General features: G+C 45.7%; 2 protein-coding genes across 5 annotated transcripts in view; one reads left to right on the plus strand and one right to left on the minus strand.

Moving 5' to 3' along the window:
- FKBP9 (FKBP prolyl isomerase 9) overlaps window positions 1–3,307 on the plus strand; it is a 47,018-nt gene extending 43,711 nt beyond the window's left edge. The window contains exon 10 of the mRNA XM_056118123.1: window positions 2,013–3,307. Coding sequence (XP_055974098.1) covers window positions 2,013–2,189 — 177 coding nt within the window. The 3' untranslated portion in view covers window positions 2,190–3,307. The remainder of the gene's footprint in view (window positions 1–2,012) is intronic.
- A 9,354-nt stretch (window positions 3,308–12,661) lies between these two features.
- Window positions 12,662–23,778, minus strand: part of NT5C3A (5'-nucleotidase, cytosolic IIIA) — a 53,626-nt gene continuing 42,509 nt past the window's right edge. For all 4 annotated transcript variants that reach the window (XM_056118240.1, XM_056118242.1, XM_056118244.1 and 1 more), the window contains 8 exons: window positions 23,514–23,612; window positions 21,741–21,810; window positions 20,435–20,481; window positions 19,216–19,301; window positions 16,718–16,807; window positions 15,028–15,190; window positions 14,041–14,241; window positions 12,662–13,333 (listed from right to left, as the gene is read on the minus strand). In XM_056118240.1, coding sequence (XP_055974215.1) covers window positions 13,232–13,333; window positions 14,041–14,241; window positions 15,028–15,190; window positions 16,718–16,807; window positions 19,216–19,301; window positions 20,435–20,481; window positions 21,741–21,810; window positions 23,514–23,612 — 858 coding nt within the window. In that variant the 3' untranslated portion in view covers window positions 12,662–13,231. The remainder of the gene's footprint in view (window positions 13,334–14,040; window positions 14,242–15,027; window positions 15,191–16,717; window positions 16,808–19,215; window positions 19,302–20,434; window positions 20,482–21,740; window positions 21,811–23,513; window positions 23,613–23,778) is intronic.

A 23,778-nucleotide genomic window follows, 5' to 3' on the forward strand; every position in this document is an offset into this window, starting at 1 on the left:
TGGTTCCTGCCCTCTGCCTGCATCGTCAGCATTCCACTGCTTACTGGGCTGTTATTCTGATTTTCCTATCTCATGGCGTCTCTTTCTATTTTTTCCCTTCCTTTGCACCCTTTTATGACAAAACCTTAAGAGAATCATTGTTCGGTTGCCTTTGGCCATTTGACCTCACTGTGCTTCTTTATGTCCACGTAGGAGAGTTCTGGTCGTGGGTGGACGTGGGAGGGTGCCTGGGACGCTGGTGGAGGGAAGTGGACACCCCGGTAGTCAGAGTGGTGCTGGGACGGTGCATCCATGAGACAGATCGGTATTGTAAGTGACCGCGGTATAAACGGGACTGGAAGCGAGGAAGCCAGTGAGACACAAATGAGAGTTGTCTGTGCCCTGCCTCTGGTCCTCCTTGTCCTTCCAGCCTCTCCCGTGACCTTTGTCCCTAGGGCCAGTGAGCTAGGTCCTCGGGGACTCACCCTTGGGTCAGTGCTTGCTGTACACAGGTGACTCCTGTGCAGGCCCCTCGGGGCCCCCAACATCCTGCTGACCCCGGGTCCCTGTCTAGACCCTTTACGCTGAGCTGACCTTTGCTTTGCTCCTGGGTGCCACCCCACCCATGGCTTTGCCGTCCACACCCTGCTGAGGCTCTGCTTCTACTTCATCCCTCCCATGGACCCTCTGCTCCCCAGACTTCATCGTCTGCCAGCTCCTTGAGCTGCCCAGAATGAATCCCAGGGCAGGAGATGGTCCAGCTCTCTTGAAAGGACGTGCAGTGTGGGCTCTGCTCGCCAGCCCCACCCGTCTGAGCTCCTGCTGACCCCGTGCAGCCTGTCTATGTGCACAGCGGCGAGGGGCCTCTTGCAGCCCCTCACATGCCCTCTGGCCAGAGGCCGGATAGTGGCCTGCCTGCTGCCTGCTCTCCTGCCCACGCTGGCCCACTCGCGGCTCTGAAGACGTTCTCCAGGCTGCTCCTCGCTTCGCCTCTCGCGTCCCTTAAGCCTTTGCCAGGCCTTTCTTTCTCTTTTTAATGCTCACTCGCATGTTGAGCCTTTCAACCTGCTCTCCTACCTGACTCTTTGCCTTTTTCTCTTTTTATTTCCCTACGGTTCTCAGGGCCCATTCCTGGCTCTGCTCCACGATGCTCAGGAGCTTCAGTGCGCCCAGGGATGGAGCCCAGGTGGACTGTGCAGGGCAGGCGCTTCACCCATCCTGCCTCTCTGGCCCCCATTTTCGCTTCCTCCCCGTGGTACTCTGAGGTATGGCCCATGGGGATCAGGGGCACATGTGCCATGTGGACTCAGGGCCTCGCCCCTCACTGTGCCTCTGTGAGCCATCTCCCCGTTCGTTCCTCCTGGACTCTAACGCATCTTTACTTGGCTTAACGTTTCCTTTTTTCTAGAAAGTTCAACTTTCTGACCTAAGACATAAATAAGATCTTTTTATGCTTGCTTTTCCTGGCTTATCTTTTATACCAGAAGATGCTAGTTACAAGGGTGAGATGTTGTTTAAATGAGATGTCTTGTGGCCAGAGTGATAGTATAGTGGGAAGGGTACTAGCTATACATGTGATCCCTGGCACTACAGATGGCCCCCAAGCATTGCCAGGAATGACCCCTAAGTGCAAAGTCAAGAATAAGGCCTAAGCACCACCAAGCATGACCCAAAGACACCCCCCAGCCAAAAAACAAAAAGAAAAGAAAAATCAAATAAATGCGGTTTCACTAGGGCCTAGGCTGCCGCTCAATACCAGGATGCAGTTACTAAGTCTTTGTTGTTTGAATGAATGGATGCATTCAGCAGTGTGAGGTAAGGTGAGAAGAGATCTCCCTAGTGGCCGGAACTTAAGGACTCAGGAGTTCTGTAGTCAGGACTGTGTAATCTGCATCAAGAGAAAACCCATTTCCAAAGACTTTTATTTGCTTTGCTAGCTTGCACACAGGGTCCAGCTCCTGGCCCCGCATCTCTGCCCATGCCCAGGGCTGCGTCTGGTTCTGCTCTCACCCTCTGCCCTTTCCCTTCTCCAGTTCTCCGAGTATATCCATGCCCAGGTAGCAAGTGGCAAGGGCAAGCTCGCGCCTGGTTTTGATGCTGAGATGATTGTGAAGAACATGTTCACCAACCAAGACCGGAACGGAGATGGGAAGGTCACGGCTGCGGAATTCAAACTCAAGGACCAGGAGGCCAAGCATGATGAACTCTGACCCCGACACCAGCCACTTGTGTGATACCTGCCCCTGTCCCAGCAGAGTGGGCACGGGGGTGGGGAGCAGGGCTCCAGGAGGTCCACACAGATGGTCATGTGTGTCTGGAGCCCAAACTCGGGTCCATTGCATGGTGAAAGTTTTAGGTCAACTTCCAGGACAGGAACCAAGATAGTATGAGGGTCTTAGCACGGGATCTGTAGAGTACTGAAAAGTCTATGTGAGCCTTTGAGTAGTTTTTGTTACTAAAAGGAAATAGTGTCTTACAGAAGCTACAACTGTTTGGAAGGGATCAGAAGAAAAAGTGTCCAGGACTTCTACATAAGAGGATTCATTTTTTTTTCCTTGCTGGTGTTTAAAGAGTATTCTCCAGATAAGCAAGAAATACACGGGGGCTTCCTCAGAGGGTTGGGGCATGTCTTCTCAGAAAGTGGAAGCCGGGATAGGCTTAGCTGGTCTCCACCTTCCTCTGCGCACGTGCGTGTACACACACACACACATACACGCATGAACAGACACATGACCCATGTGCACACATGCACAATAGGCACCCGTGCACACAGCACACGCACACGCATACGTTTTTAATCAGTCCCACGCCCACCTTGTGATTCTGCAGTTGTGCCTATTAAATTGGAAGTGGAGAAGAAAGCCCTGGATCAAAGCCAGGGTACCTCAGACCATGGGCAGAGAGCTGGCTTGTGTGTTCGCTTTGTCCTTTCTTCTTCCCGACACTGTCCCCTAAAGTATCCTCCTGCCCCCTGCGTGGTCCAGGCACCTGGCGACTGGCCAGGCTGGGCTCCGGACAGGAAAGCGTCTTCTCCACAATGCGCAGAAACAAGGTGACCTTCTCGTGCGGCCCCTCTGTGTTCAGATGGGGCCTGTGTGCAGAGATGGATGCAAGGCCTCTGTGGCCCCTTCTTCCATGGCCCCTTTCCCAAGTGGAGACACTTGCTGCAGTGATCAACGATTCCCCTCTGGAAATGGCTCTGTTCTACTAATTTAAACTGTTTTGTACTGACACAGCCCTGAGGTAGTTCCTGAAAATGCCGTGCACTCATTCCATGAAACGAATGTTGGGAAACTGATTTTTTAGTATATAAAATGGTTGAATGTCATCATCTGGTTTCGTGCTATCTTTTGTTGCTCTGAAAGGTGTTTATAGGCCACCCTGGTGGGTGGGGGCTGCTGGGGGCTGAGTGCCGGCAGCTGTTCATCTGAAGGCTGAAGGCCCCTGCAATGTGCCACCCAGTCTGCGGCCCCCGGGGGAGGCTCCCCGTGGGCTGCATCATCTGAGAGTGGGTGGGGAGTGTGACCCCGTCCAGGGTGACAGGCTCTCCTGGGGGGCTTCTGGAGAGAAGCTGGTGGAAGGGTGAAGGGAGCTCCCTGCTGTTGTGGGCTGTGATCAGAGGTCCTGCAGAAACACTCAAGGTCTTCTCCAGAGCCCCTGACCCCAGAGAGGAGACTATTCCACCCCAGAGCTTGAAGGTTTTCAAAGGAAGCAGAAGGGGCTCTCGGGTGCCCTGGTAGGGCAGTGGCTGGAATTCCTGGACAGTGAAAGCCACAGCCGGAATATTGGCCACACAGCCTGAAGCAGCGCCCGCTGACTCCGTCAGTGGAAACCAGCCCGGATCCCGGGGAGGGGGTGAAGAGCGACTGTTGGAGTTCAGCCGCGGGTGTGCGGAACTGAGGCCAGTGTTGGGGAAGCAAAGGGAGCATAGCCACTTGGTATCCTATAGGGCCAGAGCCATAGCACAATGGGGAGAACGTGGCCTTCCAGGCAGCTGAGCTGGGTTCAGTTCCCGGCACCCCATGTGGCCCCTTAGGTCTGCTGGAGTGATTCCTGAGCATAGACCCAGGATACACCTGAGCACTGCTGGGTATGGGCCCCCCGCCCCAAATGTGATTATGTATGTGCATTTATTGTTCACGAAGCAACAGCAGAAGCTGCTTCGGGGACTCCATGTGCTTTGTGGAGACAAAAAGAGATACCTAGAGTTTTTGGCCGCAGCTGCTGTGGTCAAGTGTGTCCCAGCCTGCCTCTCTGTCAGTTTCCTGTCAGTCCTTTGCTAGACCAAAATGTCCTTGACTTCTAACACCGCATTCGCTCCACGACCCGTGTCTGCATGCAGATAACACCATTACTTTATCTCTGTGCTAGATTGTTGGCTCTGTGCTTGCTTGCTTTTTTTTTTTTTTTTTTTTTTGCTTTTGAGCTTCACCCAGTGGTGCTCAGGGCTTTCTCCTAGCTCTGCACTCAGGGAATCACTCCTGCAGATTTCACCTGCTTGCTGCCCTTCACTCCAGCCTTGTTGGGTTTGCATTCTTCACTGACTGTTTTCTAAGCTTATAGAACAGGCTGATTGATAGAAAAGACTTCCTGGTGGAAATGAAGAGTTGAGTTTAGGGTCAGAGAATCTGAGTCTGACCACTGACCTACATTCCAGCCTCACCCCCCCCTTTGTTTTTCTAAGCTAGGAGCCCTAGGAGCTTCACCTGGTGCTCGGGGACCAGCCACCAGGGCCCCACCTAGTGATGCTGGGGGCCACGTGGTTGCTGGGGTGGACTCAGGACCTTGCGTATGCGGGGCAGTTGCCCTGACCCTGAGCCATCTCTCTGACCTTTGATTTTGTTTTAAACTTGTCTGTCAGCTGCAGCATCGGTGTTTTCTGATCTCTGACTCTGCTGGAGACGTTCGTCCCCTCCTCTGGGCGTTTTGTTCCAGGACAGCCTGTGGCTGTATGAAACCTGGTGTTCAGTACGTCTTCTTCCTGCACGTGATGACCTGGGGCAGAGTTTGATTGATGGTTTTGGGTACAAACCAGGAGTGTAACTCAGGAGACAGGCATTGCCTTGCATATCTGAGGTCCTGGATTTGGTCTGTGGCACTGTCGCACTGTAGCACTGTCCTCCCGTTGTTCATCGATTTGCTTAAGTGGGCACCTGTAACATCTCCATTATGAGACTTATTGTTACTGTTTTTGGCACATCGAATACACCACGAGGAGCTTGCCAGACTTTGCCGTGCAGATGGATACTGTTAGTAGCTTGCCCAGCTCTCTGAGAAGGATGGAGGAATTGAACCTGGGTCAGCTATGTGCAAGGCGAACGCCCTGCCCACTGTGCTATCACTCCTAGCACCCTTGGTCTGTGGTACCACATAAAAACCTAAAACAACTTATATAATTTAGGCACAGGAAGAGAACAGTGAACACTAATAGAGCATTTTTGCCAACAGGTTGCAATGAAAGATGTGAATATGGGTTCTCTCTCACGATATCAACACATGATAATTTTGGTTTAGTTTGGGGGCTGGTGGTGCTCAGGAATCACTGGTGAGTTTGGGGGACCATATTGGGTACTGGGGGGTTTGCAACACTCACTGCCACATTCAAGCAAGTGCCCTAACTTTGTACTATCTCTGGCTCTGCACAAACAAAATTGTACATATATATATCTATTTTTTTCCTTTTCAGGTCACACCTGGTGATGCACAGGGGTTACTCCTGGCTCTGCACTCAGGAATTACCCCTGGCAGTGTTCAGGGGACCATATGGGATGCTGGGAATCGAACCCGGGTTGGCCGTGTGCAAGGCAAACGCCCTACCCACTGTACTATCACTCCAGCCCCCAAAATTGTATATTTAAAATATACTGAGTTTATATGACTGCATGCTGTGAAAAAACCCCTTTATCAAGTCAACACACCCCAAAACTTATGTATTTCTCCCCCCTTTTTAAAAAATTTTCCATTTTTTAAAAATTTTATAAAGTAGTTCACAATATTTGATTACATTTAATATTTGAACACCAACCCCACCACCGTTACACCTTCCCACCACCATAATTCGGACGTTTCTATCCTGAACACCAACCCATGCCCCAAAGCAGAACCGAAATTATTTTGTGTAGTTTGTTATGAAAAACCCCTGAAAATGCTCCAAAAATAGTTTTCTTAGAGGAAAGAGTTTGAAGATTGTTGTATCTCACCCTGGGGCCATTAAACCCTTCTATAAGAGATCACTAACATGTCATTAAAGGTTAAGACTTGTGTGCTTTTATGCCCCTTTTTATGTATATGCATATATGTAAAAAAATATATATTTACCTCTAAGATTGGTTGCCTTCTACTTTAAACCCCATCAAATGTAGTGTGCTACTCTTGGAGTATGGGTGGTATGAGTTATGAGGCATTCGGGGCTGCGCATTCCAGGAATAGGTTCACTCGTGGGTAAGGCTTGGCCCGAGCGTGTGGAGAGCAGCCATGAGCAGGGAGGAGGTTGAGTTCTGGAGGTTTTTGGCTGCTGAGGCTGGGTCCCTTGGGGCGGGGAGGGGTCTCACCCGCCCCCCTCCGGAGAGCCCCGAATGGAACAGCATGGTGCTGGGTGCGGCAGCATGGCTATAGCGTGTGTCATGTTATGCTCCCTTCTGGGAGAGAAAGACATGCGACTTTGGATCGTGGTGGATGACGAGATTATCTGGCGCCAGCTGATAATTGACTGCTGAGTTGCTGGAAACGGGGAGATGGGTGGAAGACACCTGTGCCTGGTTCCGTTGAACCCAGAATTTTCAGTCACAAAATCCCGCATGCCTGGGTTTTCTGCAGCTTCCCTCATGGGTGAGGCTTGGCCCAAGCGTGTGGAGAGCGGCCATGAACATGGTGGTGCTTGAGTTCCGGTCTCACCCCTTTTTATGTTGAGATCACACCTAGTGGTCCTGGGCATTACTCCTGTGCAGTGCACAGGGGACCGTGTGGTTCTGAGGCTCAAACCTGGACCCCCCACAGGCCAAGCCTGTGTCCCAGCTCTGTGAGCTCTCCCGGGCTTTTATGAAAGTTCTATTTTAATGTCTTAGTTATACAATATTCACCTTACGTATGTAAGGTTTTAATTTATTTGGGGGCCACACCTAGTGGTGCTCAGGGGTTACCCCTGGCTCTGCATTCAGGGATCACTCCTGGAGCTGCTCTGGGGACCATACAGGATGTCAACCAACCTACCCACTAGACTAGCTCTCTGGCCCCCAAACAGAGGTTTTTACCAGCACTTTTCTCCATTATCCATGAATTAGATTTATTTATTTATTTTTATATTCTACAAGGGCTGGAGCGATAGCACAGCGGGTAGGGTGTTCGCCTTACAAGCGGCCAACATGGCCGACCCGAGTTCGATTCCTCCGCCCCTCTTGGAGAGCCCGACAAGCTACCGAGAGTATCTCGCCTGCACGGCAAAGCCTGGCAAGCTACCCGTGATGTATTATTTGATATGCCAAACACAGTAACAATAAGTCTCAAAATGAAGACGTTACTGGGCCCCCTCGAGCAAATTGATGAACAACGGGAGGACAGTGCTACAGTGACAGGTATTCTACAAGTAAGTCAGTGTTCGTAGTCTGTTTTGTAGTGCTGAAGGGTGTTGCTGGCCATGACCTCAGCTGGCCATGCATGCGGGGCCTTTATCTCCTAAGCAGCCTGGCTGGCCTCACTGTGGCCGCTAACCAACTGCCCATGTTCACATGGCAGTCATGGGATGAGCGGAAGGCTTCACATGGCAGTCATGGGATGAGCGGAGTGCTAATCAGGGGATCAGACACAGAACAGAGATGCCCCATGGCATTTGGAGCTGCGGGGGGCACATTCAGTGGTGCTCAGGGGTCACTCCCGGCAGTGCAGGGGGACCGTAGGGAGTGCTGGGGATCGAACCTGGGTGGGCTGAGTGCAAAGCAAAGACTCAACCTGCAGTACTATGACTCTGGCCCCCACATGTGAATTTTCTGAAGTATTTGTTGGCAGTTTCTGTGGTGCTGAGAGGGTCAGCCTGGACCTAAGTGACATTCATTCATAAGCTTCCGTGGGATCAGCCATGTCTAAGAGGTAAGAAATGAACTCTGGGCCCCAGAGATGAGGTCATTGATGCCTGGAGGGGATCATTTATAAGACCATGACCCTTGACTTCACACAAGGGCCTAGTCCACACCCTGCTATGGAAGCGAGCTGCACTGTTCTGGAATCACTTGTGTGGATTAAGGTCTGACTACTTAGGAATATATAAGGCCTTTCAAAATGTTTCTTGTATTGCACTCATTTGTGGAATATAAAGTAACAAAATGGGAAACTAACACCCAAAGATAGTAGAGACAAGGAACAGGAGGATTGTTCCATGGCTTGGGGGCTGACCTCACATGCTGGGGGAAAAGGCAGCTCAGATAGAGAAGGGACCACCAAGTAAAGGATGCTTGAAGGACCCACTCAGGATGGGAGAGGTGTACTAAAAGTAGACTAGAGGCCGAACATGATGGCCACTTAACACCTGCATTGCAGACCACAACACCCTAAAGGAGAGAGAGTAAAAGGGAATCTGCCTGATACAGAGGCGGGCGGGGGCGGGGGGATGGGGGAGATGGGGGAGGGATACTGGGAACATTGGTGGTGGAGAATGGGCACTGGTGGAGGGCACTGGTGGGTACTTGATCACTGTATGATTGAAACGTAAGCACGAAAGTTTGTAAGTCTGTAACTGTATCTCATGATGATTCATTAAAAAAATTTTTTTTAAAAATGTTTCTTGTAAGACAAAACAAAAATGACAAAAAAATCAAAATTATTTTGGCAGAAAAATCAGCTTATCTGCAAGACGTTAGACATAAATTCTTTAATACTTACATATGGTTCCTAGAGCAACGCTTCTTTCTCCACATCATTTTCCCTTGTTCTCTCTTGGAGATTATTTTTTAATGGAGGCAACATGCATTAGAGGAGTGTTATGCTCTTTGTAAAGTAAAAAAAATACTGTTCCCAGTTTATTGCTGGTTTGAATAGAACGCGGGTGCTTGTAGTTTGGCTATGTGATCTTTGTCCAAAATGTCAAAATTTTCTTAATGTTGGGATTCATTCCAAATTATGCTGGCCAATTGGATGTTCACTTAAGTACAATGCCCAACATCACTGTTCCTGCCAAACTTTCTCCTTCTGCCTATATGGTGTCACTTTTATATATCCCAGCACCTCAGAGACTGTGCATCCAGAATAGAATATTCCAGAACAGAATATATTTGGGGAGAATCCTTCCCGACAGTCCGTCCAAGTATCTTCCACCCTTGGACCATCTGCTCACACAGGACATCTGCAAACTCTCCTGTTCTCTCATGCTAGACCTCTAATCCGAAGTGAATCCTGACGGTTTATATGTATTTGTTGTTTTGTTTTGGGGGCCGCACCCAGCAGTGCCCAGGGCTTACTCCTGGCTCTGCATTCAGGGGTCACTCCTGGTGGTGTTCAGGAACAATTCTGGGTCTGCTGCATGCAAGGCAAGCACCCTACCCTCTGGACTATCTCTCCAGTCCTAGTTCTTCATCTTTATTACTGAAGATGATCTACTTTTTTGCAGCTCCATACTGTGTGGACAACTCACCCTATCCAGTGTGGCCTATGGTGGCGGCCCCTGACTGGCTTGCCTACGTCTGTCCACACCTCTACCTGTCCACTCCACCTCAGCAGTTCTGAGCACAGCATGGCCCGCAGGAGGGGGAAACCAGGTTTGTCAGGAGCTGTGTCACCTGCACCACCTACTTCCTGTCTGGCTGAGGCCATTTTTCTTCCCTTTTGCTCACAATGGGAAACCAGGTCTCAGTTCTTCGAACTCCATTGATTGTGCCATTCTCTCCTCAGAATGCTTCTCCCTCAGTGCATGAAGATGGCAGCTCTGTCTCATCCTGTAGTTTCTGGATTCGACAGCACCAGGAACCTTCTCTCTGATGACCCTTTTGTGTAGTGAGTGATGAGCTGTTCTCTATGCCACACTGGTCCTGTAAGAGTAGCTCCCTCCCTCCTCCTGGGCCGTAAGCATTTCACTTGGGTTGTCTGATGTGCTGACTTGCCTGATTTAGCCAACGTTCTTCACTTAATCTTGTCTACTCTCAAACTGCTTACCAAGATCTGGCCAACTTGAGCTGGTCTGCTTATTCTTCATCTTTGCCTCTCATTCTCCTCCTTCCCCTCCACCCCCATTTCCTAGAGCTATTCTTTTTATTTATTTATTTTGCTTTTTGGGTCACACCCGCTGATGCACAGGGATTACTCCTAGCTCATGCACTAGAAATTACTCCTGGTGGTGCTCAGGGGACCATTTGGGATGCTGGGAATTGAACGCGGGTCAGCCGCATGCAAGGCAAACACCCTACCCGCTGTGTTATTGCTCCAGCCCTCTCCTATAGCTTTTCTCATATCTGTTGATGAGGTTTCATCTCATTATATTGTAAAACCTTTTTTGTTGGGGGCTGGGCCACACCTGGTGGTGCTCAGGGGATCACATGTGGTGTTGGGGATTCAAACCAATATCGTGAATGCTGCTGCTACATGCAAGGCAAGTGTCTTACCTCCTGTACTGTCCACCCAATGCTCCCTGCTTCTCCCTTTTTAGCAACCTATACATAGAAGGATTTGAATGTCATTTGTTGAGGTGCAGAAGCTTCTTAGTTTAATATAGTCCCATTTGTTTATGTTTGTTTCCAGCTGCTTGGTCAGTGGTGTTTCATCCTTAAAGATGCTTTAAGTTCAATGTCATGGAGGATTCTGCCTACATTTTCCTCCATGTACCTTATGGATTCAGGTCTGATATTAAGGTCTTTAATCCACTTTGATCTGACTTTTGTGCCTGGCATTACACAGAGGTCAGAATTCATTTTTTTGCAGGTAGTTGTCCAGACAGAGAAAGTCCATGGAATGGGAAAGAATACGATAAGGGGTTAATATCCAGGATATACAAGACATTAGTAGAATTGTACAAGAAAAAACCCCCAACCCCATCAAAAAATGGGGAGAAGAAATGAACAGAAGCTTCCTCAAAAAATAAATAGAGGGGCTGGAGCAATAGCAATAGCGGGTAGGGCATTTGCCTTGCACGTGGCTGACCCGGGTTCGATCCCCAGCATCCCATAATGTCCCCTGAGCACCACCAGGGGTAATTGCTGAGTGCAGAGCCAGGAGTAACCCCTGTGCATCGCCAGATGTGACCCAAAAAGCCAAAATAAATAAATAAATAAATAGAAATGACCAAAAGGCACATGGAAAAATGCTCTACATCGCTAATCATCAGGGAGATACAAATCAAAACAATAATAGATATCACCTCACACCACAGAGACTGGCACCCATAAAAAGAATAAGAACAACCAGTGCTGGCATGGATGTGGGAGAAAGGGACGCTCTTTAATTGTTGATGGGAATGCCAACTGGTCCAGCCTTTTTGGAAAACAATATGGGCATTCCTTAAAAAACTAGAAACTGAGCTTCCATATGACCCCACAAACCACTTCTGGGAATATATCCCAAGGGTGCAAAAAAGCACAGTAGAAATGACATCTGCATGTTCAAATGCACCTGTATGTTCATTGCAGGACTGTACACAATAACCAGAATCTGGAAACAACCCGAGTACCAGAGAACAGACTACTGGTTAAAGAAACAATGGTACATCTACACAATGGAATACTACGCAGTTAGGAAAGATGAAGTCATGAAATTTGCTTTTAAGTAGATGGTCATGGAGAGTATCATGCCAAGTGAAATGAGTCAGAAAGGGACAGATATAGAGTGACTGTACTCATTTGTGGAATATGAAATAACATAATATGAGACTGATACTCAAGGACAGTAGACACAAGGGCCAGGAATACTGCTCCATAGTTGGAAGCCTGCCATAAGAGCAGGGGGAGAAGGCAGCTGGAAAAGAGAAGGGATCACTAAGTCAATGATGATTGGAGGGATCGTACGAGATGGGAGATGTGTGCTGATAGTAGATAAAGGACCAAACGTGATAGCCTCTCAGTATCTATATTGCAAACCATATGCCCAAAAGTAGAGAGAGAGTATGGGGAAAATTGTCTGTCATAGAGGCAGGGGGAGGGTTGGGATGGTGGAGGTGGGAATACTGGGGATATTGGTGGTGGAAAATGTGCACTGGTGGAGGGATGGGTATTCGATCATTGAAACTCAAACATGAAAGCTTTGTAACTGCATCTCACAGTGATTCAATAATAAATAAATGTCATTTGTTGAATGAATTGGATTTTTCCTTCTGGAGTTAATACAGATAAGGAAACCAAGACTTCCAGTTAGAAATTTACTTGAGCTCCCGGGTAGTATCAGATTCATTTCCAGTCAGGGTTTGACTGATTTCAAAGCCTAGTGGCTTGGGTCCTTGAACCTTATCTGATCTCTGTATTTTGTTTTTGTGGTTTTGGGGGAGCCATATCCAGCAGAACTCACAGCTTACTCCTGGCTCTGTCTATAACATATATAATATAATGTAAACTCCTGGCTCTATATATAATATTAAAAATAAGTTGTTTTTATAGACACTGCAATAGGTTATTAAGATAGCATCCACATATACAATAAAAACATGGCAAATACTTAATAAATGTCTGTTGAAGAAATGAAAAATAATAGTCCTGACAATAGAATTACAAAGACTTTTCCATTTCATGTTTATTACCAGTGCCTCAGGTACAGAACATTTTATAATAATTAGTGATGTGTAGACACCAGTATTTTTTCAAACATCAAGTAGCAATATTTTCTGGTATCGATTTCACACCAAACAGCATACCCAAAATAACACACATTTCAAAGGGTGATTATTATTAGCACAAGTCTCCTCAGTTTTAAAAAAGGGCAATATTTTTAAGTCATGTATGTTTCAGCATTTCATAAAACTTTTAAAACTTCTATAAGTTTCTCAGTGCAAAAAAGTCTTGTCAGAAACTTTCTGATAACATTAAACTACGAAATTCACTCTGGAGACATGGGGTTATTGTTTTCAAACTTTGGCTTTAGGACTTTTCTTTTCATCTACTGCAAATATGGTAAGGAGTGTCGAGTGAGGTTGGACTTCCGGTCGATGGAGTCACTTGTCTGAAGGAGTGTCAGTAATGTAAAGGAGAAACTGAAGAGCTGGAGCATATCTAAAACAAGAGTCGGCAAGATGAACAGCTCTTGCATAAATTGCACCTGAAGGAAGGAGTCCTTCTTGAAAAACACGTCCTTACAGAATCTTCTGCAAGATAGAGTTGGCTACCTCCAATGACTCATCCTTGACTAAAACAATGTCATAAGAGTCCATGTACTTGTCCAGGAGCTCGTCCACCTAATCAACAGCAAGAGAAACACACACCAATTAGATGGGTGCAGGGAGAAGAAAATTTCAATACGCATCTCATTGTTCTGTTAGATCTACTGCAAAGTGCACTACATTTAAATTCACTTTCATAGAACCCATTTAGGGTGGAGGTGGGACACAAGGGCAGTGCTCAGGGAGCACCTAGCAGTGCTCGGAGGCTCACATGCAGCATCAGAATACGAACCAGGATCCCGGCTGCAACTGTGCACTAAGCAAGTGTCTTAACCTTTGTGCTATCTGGCCCCTCCTTAAAACTTTGAAACGCAGAAGCAATAACTTTTCTGACTCATGACAGACTCTCCTACATTATGGCTTTTCTGCTAAAATGATTTCTCTCTAATGCAGTGAGTGGCTCCCAAATGGGGAATTTGTACTCCAGGGTCTTCAGGAAACATGAGAAGCCTCCTGAGTACGGAGCCTGCTTTCCTCCAGTACCTACCCCCGTTATATGGCAAGACAAGTCCTAATCATCACGAAATTAGAAGCACTCAAAATGTCTCTAACTCTGTTCGAAAGTACCTCTGGGAACAATCTGCCAGACAATTTCATCCTTGTGGCCCAAAAAGGGAAAAAAAAAAAACAAAAACAAAAAACAAAAAACCTGCCAGTAAACATGATTTCATCTTCATTTTTTTTTTTTTCTCAAAGTGAAAGGACAGGTCTGTAATACTTACTCTGTCATTGAGATATCCGATTTTGAGGACATATTCAACATTGGGTACTCCATCTGCCATTCTCAAATCTCCTTGGGAGTCACCCAGGAGAATTATGTTGCTATTGTCTTTTAGCTGAGTGAAATATTCTGTGTTCTTCAAGGCACCATCATGTTTGTTAAATACATGAATCAGTTCTCCTTTAAATCCTTTGAGCACTCCCTATTAAAAACAGAAATTGTCTCAAATACACACTTTGATTTTGCAAAATCGTAACAGACACAAAGGGTTCTAAGCAGAAACTGCTTACTAGAAATGACTTAGCATTGAACACAACAGCTTAAAAATTCAACTTTCAGGGCTGGAGAGATAGCACAGCGGGTAGGGCGTTTGCCTTGCACGCGGCTGACCTGGGTTCGATTCCCAGTATCCCATATGGTTGGTCCCCTGAGCACTGCCAGGAGTAACCCCTGTGCATCGCCGAGTGTGACCCAAAAAGCAAAAAAAAAAAAAAAAAAAAAAAAATCAACTTTTTACTTTTCCACTGGTTTCTCTCTGAAAAGTACATTTTATGTATATCGTAATACATTGTTTGATGAAAGAACTTTTCAAATAATGTCGGTTCTAATTCACTTCTTTCTTTCCAGAAGAAGATGTTAAGTCTGTGAAGCCACTACATCAAATGGCTTTAAAGGAAGTTCTAATAATTTTAGTATGAGTCCAGAACTTGGGGAATAAAAGATGGAGGGCATATGTTTTAAAAAATAGAAATAGCAGGGGTTGGAGTGATAGTACAGAGGGGAGAGCGTTTGCCTTGCACATAGCCAACCCAGGTTTGTTCCCCGGCATCCCATATGGTCCTCCAAGCACCACCAGGAGTAATTCCTGAGTGCAGAGCCAGGAGTAATCCCTGAGCATCGCCGGGTGTGACTCAAAAAGGAAAAAAAAAAAGAATGAAATGCAGCTACATGATTAAAATATTTTCACATCTTGAAAGTATGTACTTACAGCATCATCAAAATCCATAAAATTGGACACTACTTTGACATTTGGATGATAAACACCAGCTTGCCGGATAACTTCCTCTAGTACATCACCAATTCCAGCCGAAAAGATGAACATAGGGACATTGTGTTGATGGAGCTTATCAAAGAAAGTCTCATAGCCTTCCCTGCAAAGAGTCAGAAACTGTTAACCTGAAAGTACAGAAGCTAAATGCCCCAGAGGCTTACTTGACACGCGCATTTCCAAACAGTGCCCAATAGGGCTCTTACTGATACCTGTGACATTAGAACTAGAACAGTATTTTCAAACAACAGGTGATATTTTACTTTCCTTCTAATAAGTGCTAATAGTATAAATCACTGTATCACTGTCTCACTGTCATCCTGTTGTTCACCGATTTGCTCGAGTGGGCACCAGTAACGTTTCCACTTGTCCCAGTCGTGCTAGTGTAGCCCGATGGCATATGGAGGGCTCTTTCAGGATCAGGGGAATGAGGACCATCATTGTTATTGTTTATATAGTTACTGGTCCAGTTACACATTGTTACTGTTTATACATCATTTATACAGTAATAGTATAAATATGATGATTTTTGGCCTTTTAATAAATTCTAATCATATAAATAAGAATAGGCTGGGGCTGGAGCGATAGCACAGCGGGTAGGGCGTTTGCCTTGCACGCAGCCAACATAGCCGACCTGGGTTCAATTCCTAGCATCCCATATCGTCCTCCGAGCACCACCAGGAGTAATTCCTGAGTGCATGAGTCAGAAGTAACCCCTGAGCAATTCCGGATGTGACCCAAAAAGCAAAATAAATAAATAAATAAGAATTGGGATGCTATTATATTGATATGCTGCAGAGACTATTCCAAATGTATACTGCTTAGTAGTAAAGGATTAAACCGTACACTGGAAAACCCAAGGGCAAGCTGCAGCCCTGCTCCTTCCCTACCCTGCTACAAACCAGTCGGCACCTCTCTTACCTAAGACCTGGCAGCTGCAGTTCATGTTTTGCTCTGAAAATCTGTTCTTCCTTTGATTCTTCCTGGGAGCTTGCGCCTGGCACTCAAAAGGCTTCAAGTGCAACTCCCAAATTTGCATGTTCTCCCCGGAGTGCAGGGCTCTAACCCTGGAAACTGTCAGCACACTTGCGCCAGGCACCGCTGTATTTCTGGGCTCAAGCATATAGAGTGGCCTGTGTCCCCCACACCTTCCCACCCCCTACCCCGTGTACACGGCAATGGAATTGCAAAGGAAATCCAAAATGCTTTTAGTTCCATACATTTGAAACAGTTTTTTGTTTGCGGGCCACATTGGCATTGCCGAGGGCTTACTCCTGGCGCTGTACTCAGGAATCACTCCTGGTGGTGCTTGGGAGACCCTAAGGGATGCCAGAGATCAAACTGGGTCGGCCACCTGCAAGGCAAGTGCCTACCTGCAGTACTATTGCTCTGGCCCCAATTTGTACTTTCCTGAAATTTCTAATCTGAAGAAAGAAAATACAACTTTGTATACCATGGTTTCACCTAGGTTCTCACATCCTTATTTCACTAGTGTCTTGTGAGAGATAGGTGGTATATTTTGTTTATGCTTTTATGTTACAAGTTATTTTAATAAAACACAAATGCGAACACAGCCACAACAAGTTCAAGTCTATAGACAGTTGACAATAAAAACACCCAAGAAACTTACTTGAGCATAATGTCAGATTCTGCCACAATTTCTCTAAGTTTATCTTTTGGTATAGCTTGTTCAACCAGCAAGCTATGTGATTTAGTATACCTGGAAATACGAGCAAGAAAAAGAAAATATCAATTACAGAAAATGAAAACTTCCATCCCTGTTCTTCAAATTAAGCAAAGCAGAATTTCATCCATCATATTTTAGCTTTTGGTTTTAGAGATTTAAATTGATCACTAGAGAATATATTCCCCCAGGAGTCTCAAAGTGGGATCTACATATTCTTATATGTTGTCTAGGTCAAGCCCATCTCTGGCTTTGTGCAAATGTGCTAATGGTATAATAAAACTTTCTTCAATCTACACTGAAGAACTGAGGTCAACCTAAGAAAGCATAAACATTTTTATTACTGCAGTAAAATTAAAGCAAAATTTTTTTCTTTCACATGTTTGCATTCTGAACTCTCATGGAACACAACAGTACAGAAAATGCTGCCTAGTATGAGAGTATTAGGGAAAATCCTTGTCATGGAAAAGTTTACATATTGGTGCTTTATAATTCACCCATAAACACAGCATTTTAATATAAAAGCCTTTTTGTGTAAGACTTTCCTGGACAATATTCCTAAGTGAATCCTACCGCCTGGCTGGTGTTCCTAACAGGAGCAATACATTTTCCTAGCATGCTTATTCCATTGCAAAAAGATTCTCTTTGCTAGAGAGTCCTTCTGTATCTAAGTCCACTTCCACTTTTACAGGCATGGAGAACGAGTCAAATCTTTTTTGCAACATTTCATCCCATAATCACTGACTGTACAAAGTACTCTGTCAGATTATAGGATCACTGTCACTGTCCTCCCTTTGTTCAGTGATTTGCTCGAGCGGGCCCAGTAACGTCTCCATTTTGAGACCTGTTGTTACTGTGTTTTTGGCATATCGAATACGTCACGGGGAGCTTGCCAGGCTTTGCCGTGCGGGTGTGATACTCTCAGTAGCTTGCTGGGCTCTCTGAGAAGGGCGGAGGAATCGAACCGGCTCGGCCAGACTGGCTGTGCGCAAGGCAAACACCCTACCGCTGTGCTATCACTCCAGCCCAGGTTATAGGATAATGAAGAAAAATATCATCATTCCTGGTCTCTTAATATTCTGAAACCAGGGACTGGACACTGGGGAGGCATCTCAACATCCATTTAAACGTTTTGATAAATCAGAATATCATAAATGTCTAGAGTCTTGTTTGCAAGTCTTTCCTGCAGTACCCAACTAGGGGCCGAGTCAGGAGTCAAACCATTCCCCTGGGACAGGCTGCTCTGGCTGACTCAGAGTGTCCGTCGACATTTCTCTGAAACAGCGTCATCACTGAGTCGACTCAAGGCTTTCAAAGGTCTGTTGCAATGATGCCTTTTAAATATATGTTTTTGCTGTAGTTGTTTTGGGGTTGTACCCAGAAGTGTGTAGGGCTTACTTCTGGCTCTGTGCTCAGGAATCACTCCTGGCAGGGTTCCAGATAGGGTGCCAGGGATCAGATCTAGATCAGCTGCATCAGGGCAAGCACCCTGCCCTGCAACGCTGCATTTCCCTTCGCATAACCACCACCAGAAATTTAATTCTCAGTGACTCTGTCACCTGCTGGCTCCAAATGAGTCTGGACTCAATTTAAATTATAATTCTTTTTCTTTATATATTCATACGCATCCTGATCAAATAACTGACTTTTTTTTTTGCTGTTTTTAGGGGCCACAGAGATAGTCCAGTGTCAGGGCACTTGTCTTGCGAGACACCGACCAGGTTTTTTGATCCCCAGCACCCAGTATGTTCCCCTGAGCTTACCAGGAATGATCCCTGAGCACAGAGGCAAGAGTAAGCCCTCAGCATTGCCAGGTGTGTTTCAAAACCAAAACTAAATTTGTTTTTAAGATGTATGTTTAGGATTTTAAATTTATTCCTACTGATCTTCATCTTTTTATTTATGTATTTTTGGCCACATCTAGCGATGCTCAGGGGCTACTCCTGGCTCTGCACTCAGTAATCATTCCTGGAGGTGCTCAGGGGACCATATGAGATGCCAGGGATGGAAACTGGATGGGCTGCATGCAAACCAAGTGCCCTACCCACCATGCTATCTCTCCAGCCCCTGACCTTCATCTTAAAACAAAAACAAACAAACAAACAAAAAACCCCAAAACAGGCAAAGCAATAACACAGCAGGCACAGTAGGTTCAATCCTTGGCATTCCCACACTCCCCCCAAGCCCCACCAGAGAGTGAGGAATAAGCAGTCAGTAATAAGCTCTGAGCATAGCCGGGTGTGGTTCCCCCCAAAAAAGAAAGAAAAAGTGAAACAAACAAACTCCAGAGTGATTAGAGAATAAAATGTAATTTTATTGTATTTAATTACTGCATAATTATTCATAAATATTTAAATATAGTTTAGAAGAGAAATAAACCTGAGAGGTAAATATAATTTATCTCATTATAATATAAGCCTTCCCATTACCTTTGACACACTTACCATTCAACTATGTGAGGACACTTCTGGTCTATGGTTAGGTAAGGATCAATTTCAATTGAATAATATTTTTCTTTTAGTTCTAACAGCTAGAAATAAACACAGAACACAGTCACGACGATTCCAGAGATGCAGGGCCAGAACAATAGTACAGCAGGTAGGGCGTTTGCCTTGCATGGGGCTGCCCGGGGTTCGAGCCCCAGCATCTCATATGGTTCCCCAAGCACCACCAAGAGTAATGCCTGAGTAATGCCAGGAGTAAGCCCTGAGCATAGCCAAGTGTGACAGAAAAACAACAACAACAAAATAGGGGCTGGAGTACAGCGGGCAGGGCATTTGCCTTCCAAGCTGGGTTCAGTCCCCAGCATTACATGTGGTCCCCTGAGCACCGCCAGGAGTAAGCCCTGACCTGGGCTGCGGTGTGGCACAACTGATCTTTCCCCCAACTCTCAAAATCTCACGTTTCAGTTCAACTCAGAACCCGGAGGGCCTCGTGCTAAGTGAAGTGAGTCAGGAGAGACAAATATTGGATGATGTTGTTTCCAGTGAATAAAGAAGCAAAGTAAGACAATGCCCAACGAAAACCCTGAGATGCTGCCAACAAAGCAGAGAAGGAGGGGACAGTCCAAAAGAACGAACTTGGGGCTGGAGTATCGATAGCACAGTGGATAGGGCATTTGCCTTGCACGCAGCTGACCTGGGTTCAATCCCCTACATTCCATATGGTCTCCCAAGCAAAGTCAGGAGTAACCCCTGTGCATCACCGAGTGTGAGCCAAAAGGCCAAAATAAATAAATAAAATAAAATAAAATACAGACAGAGGGACAGCACAGGGTGTAAGGTGCTTGCCTTGCACATGGTTGACCCCCAATTCCATTCCCAGCAGGACCAGCCCCATGTGGTTCCCTGAGCCCCTCCAAAAGTAATCCCTGAGAACTGGGCCCAGAGTAAGCCCTGAGCACCCAGGGTGTGGCCCAAATAAATAAAGAAATAAACAATAAAGAGAGAAAACACCCCCCACCAAACCATGCTGAGAGTTATATGATCCATGTAATAGACCTTAGTTTTGTTCAGTATTTTCTGTGTGCCAAGTATAAATATAATCACTTTGCTGCCAGACATGTTTCTGTGAATGAACTATAGAAATCCCCAGGCAAAAAGAACAGTGGGTCTCTGACTAACATCCAGGCTACTGTTTATCTAACTCTGGGTTAGTGTTTACCTTTTTTCGACATTCATCTGAAACCAGCTTACAGTTGTCAATTACATCTAAAGAGAAAAGCAAAATAGGAATGAACAGAAATAACCATCCATAATAATGTTTTCTTCTTGGAAGTTTAAAAATGCCACGTCAATCACAATCAGCACAATCATTATGGTTTTTGATCTCGATAGCACCAAATCTACTGGTTTTCAAACCAAGATTAATGACAGTTTCATTCTACTACTGGGCTTAAAAATTTAGTCTTCTTACCCTTACCCCCTTTTCTTTCCTTTTTAATTTGAAAGAAACATGGAATTCATTTTTGAAATATACTTCTTTCTTGATAACAAATAGTATGATATGAAAAAAACAAGTTTGTAAAGAAAATAAAAATTAGTGTTATATCAACAATATACTTTGGTCTATATCATTTCAGTCTTAATTTTTTTATGTGGCATCAATTAAATGAAGAGATGAAACAAGATCGATAATTTTGAACTCTGCTGATTTTTCATTTCACATTGTACTCTGTATTTTTTCACATAACTAAAAGTTCTCTGTAAACGTTGTTCACAATAGCTGCATGTTTTCTGTTTTATAGGTACTATCATCGTTGTGAACATTTCCACAGTGTTAACATTTCTAGTTTACTTCCAAGCTTTTGCTTTTTGTAACTTAAATGCTGAACTTAGCTACTGCTATTTTTGTGAATAAAAACATTTTTGTTCCTAATGTGAAGATTAGTTGATTAAAAAAGTCTTCAAACAGGAATCATGGGACCAATGGATAAGATTTTCAGGCAATTTTTGTACAAATTACCAAAATACTTTCTCAAATTACGTACCAAAAGTCAGTGAAAAACAAGAAAAGTATAATTATCTTAGCCACACATTTTGAGATGTATGAAATAACTTATTCTCCTACTTAATTCATATATTAACAATATAAACACAGAACAACATGTTGAGAAAGGAGAGTATTTGACCAATGCTGCTGTTATCATGGGAAAAAGCAAATTTCCCAAAATAAAAGATAAAAAGCAAGTCTCACTTTCTTTTTTTCTTTTTTGTTTGCTTCTTGGGTCACATCCGGCAATGCACAGGGGTTAGTCCTGGCAGTGCTCGGGGGACCATATAGGATGTTGGGAATTGAACCTGGGTCGACTGCATGCAAGACAAACACCCTACCCGCTGTGCTATCGCTCCAGCCCTGCAAGTCTCTCTTTCAATGAGCAAAAGGAAGGGGAAGAAAAAGTCAGTCTTGGACAGTACACAGAGAAAAGGGTGGCAGTATCTATGCGTTTATTCATGAGTAATGCACTTACTATGACATGTTGGGCATCTTCTCCCTTCGTGGGAAAATCTACTCAGTGTCATATCAAAGTCTGTTATTATCTGTAAGAAAAGGGGAGATCTGTGAGAACCCAGCAAGGATCTGCCGCTTCCTGGGAGCCTGGGACGATGCTCAGCCCAGCCACTGAAGTCAGTCTCTCTCTCGCCTTCATGGGAGTTCCTACAGAAAGCCCTAATGGACCAACCACTACCAGAAAAAAGGCAATTCTGGAACTCACTAGATGAATCTGCAGTTGCAGGTGACACATAAAATAATGCTGATCAATAAAGAGAATGCAGATGATGCAGTGAAACCACAGCAGGTGTTGACATTCGGTCACAGCATGTGGCTTCGACTTACCCAAGAAAGTTACACCGGGAATGACACGTGGTGACAAGCTGCCAGTTCCTGACAGCTAGGAGGTTGGGTCACAGCTTAAAATACTTTTAAAAGGGGCCAGAATGACTGACAGTGGGTAGGGCATTTGCCTTGCACACGGCCAACACAGGTCTCATCCCTGGCACCCCATATAGTCCCCTGAGCACTGCCGAGAGTAATTTTTGAATGCAGAGACAGGAGTAAGCCCTGAGCATTGCTGTTGTGGGCCCCCCGGTTTCCTCTACTCCCACCCCCCTAAAAAAGTAATTTTTAACTGAATGTCCAGCCTGCTAATTTTCATTTCAAGTATTTCTTTAAAAGTGAAGACTTGAGGGGCCAGAGTGATAGTACAGTGGGTAGGGCACTAGCTTTACACGTGGCCAACCAGGGTTTGATCCCTGGCATTCCACAAGGTCCCCCAAGCACCACCAGGAATAATTCCTGAATGCAGAGCCAGGAGTAACCCCTCAGCATCGAAGGATGTGGCCAAAAAAAAAAAAAAAAAGGTGAAGATTTGAAAGACCAGCTATCACCTGTTGAATTTATATTTTATTTCTTTTTCCTGCTGGGTCACACCCACAGCACTCAGGGCTTTCTCCTGGCTCTGCGCTCAGGGATCACTCCTGGTGGGACTCTGGGGACCATATAGGGTGTTGGGGATAGAGCCTGGGTTGGCTGTGTGCAAGGTCAGGACCCTCCCAGCTATACTATGGCTCCAGTCCCACATCCTATTTTCAAGATGGAACAGCAACTTGAAACTACAACATTTTCAAGAATATTCACAACATTCTTAAGACAATCTAAAGTGCGGCTGGAGCAATAGCACAGCAGGTAGGGTGTTTGCCTTGCACGCAGCCAACCCAGATTCAATTCCCAGCATCCCATATGGTCCCCTGAGCCCCGCCAGGAGTAATTCCTGAGTGCATGAGCCAGGAGGCTCTCCCCCCCCAATCCCCCACCCCCTTGCCTCTGGCTGTTGCTCTTTTCTGCTACATTGGCTGCCCATCAGGGGGCAGTGCTCCAGCCAGGGTGCTCACACATCTCTCAGGTACTTGCACGCACCTTGCCGTGCACCAAGTTTGAAGGCTCTTGTGGTGCCAGATCGCAGAGTCCCGGGACCCCGCTCAGGGCACAGGAACGGCACAGCATCACGTGCGGCCACCTGGCTGAATTAATCTTGCTTCCAGGCCCCCGATACTTTCCACAAAGCTATTCTCATTATTTCAGACCAACTCTACAGCTGCATCACTTAGACTTTCCATTCCAAAGGGAGGGCCATGTATCCACCCCAACGTCATCCAACCGCATTTTCCCAGAACACAAGATGAGTGAATCTGCTGAACACTGAAAATAAAGGCTTATTAGATGACGACGCTTCTCAACACACCTGAAGTTTAGCAGCCCCTCCTTTAATAAGACCACAGAGAATTTCTTCCACTCTTGTCGGGTTCTTGATGCGAACTGAATTTCTCTGAAATTCTGGCATCTAAAAAAAAAAAAAAAAAAGGGAAATGAGTTAGTTTTAATTCCTCTTTGCCCACATTTCTTTGAGATCAAGCAGAAGTTTTATTACTTTAAGAACAAACAGCTGAGCCTTTTTTTGGGGGGGGGGGTGGGGGGTTGGGAACGGGGGAGACAGTGCTATCTCCCCA

Source organism: Sorex fumeus, unplaced genomic scaffold, assembly GCF_029834395.1.
Source record: "Sorex fumeus unplaced genomic scaffold, SorFum_2.1 ptg000037l, whole genome shotgun sequence".
Lineage (NCBI taxonomy): Eukaryota > Metazoa > Chordata > Mammalia > Eulipotyphla > Soricidae > Sorex > Sorex fumeus.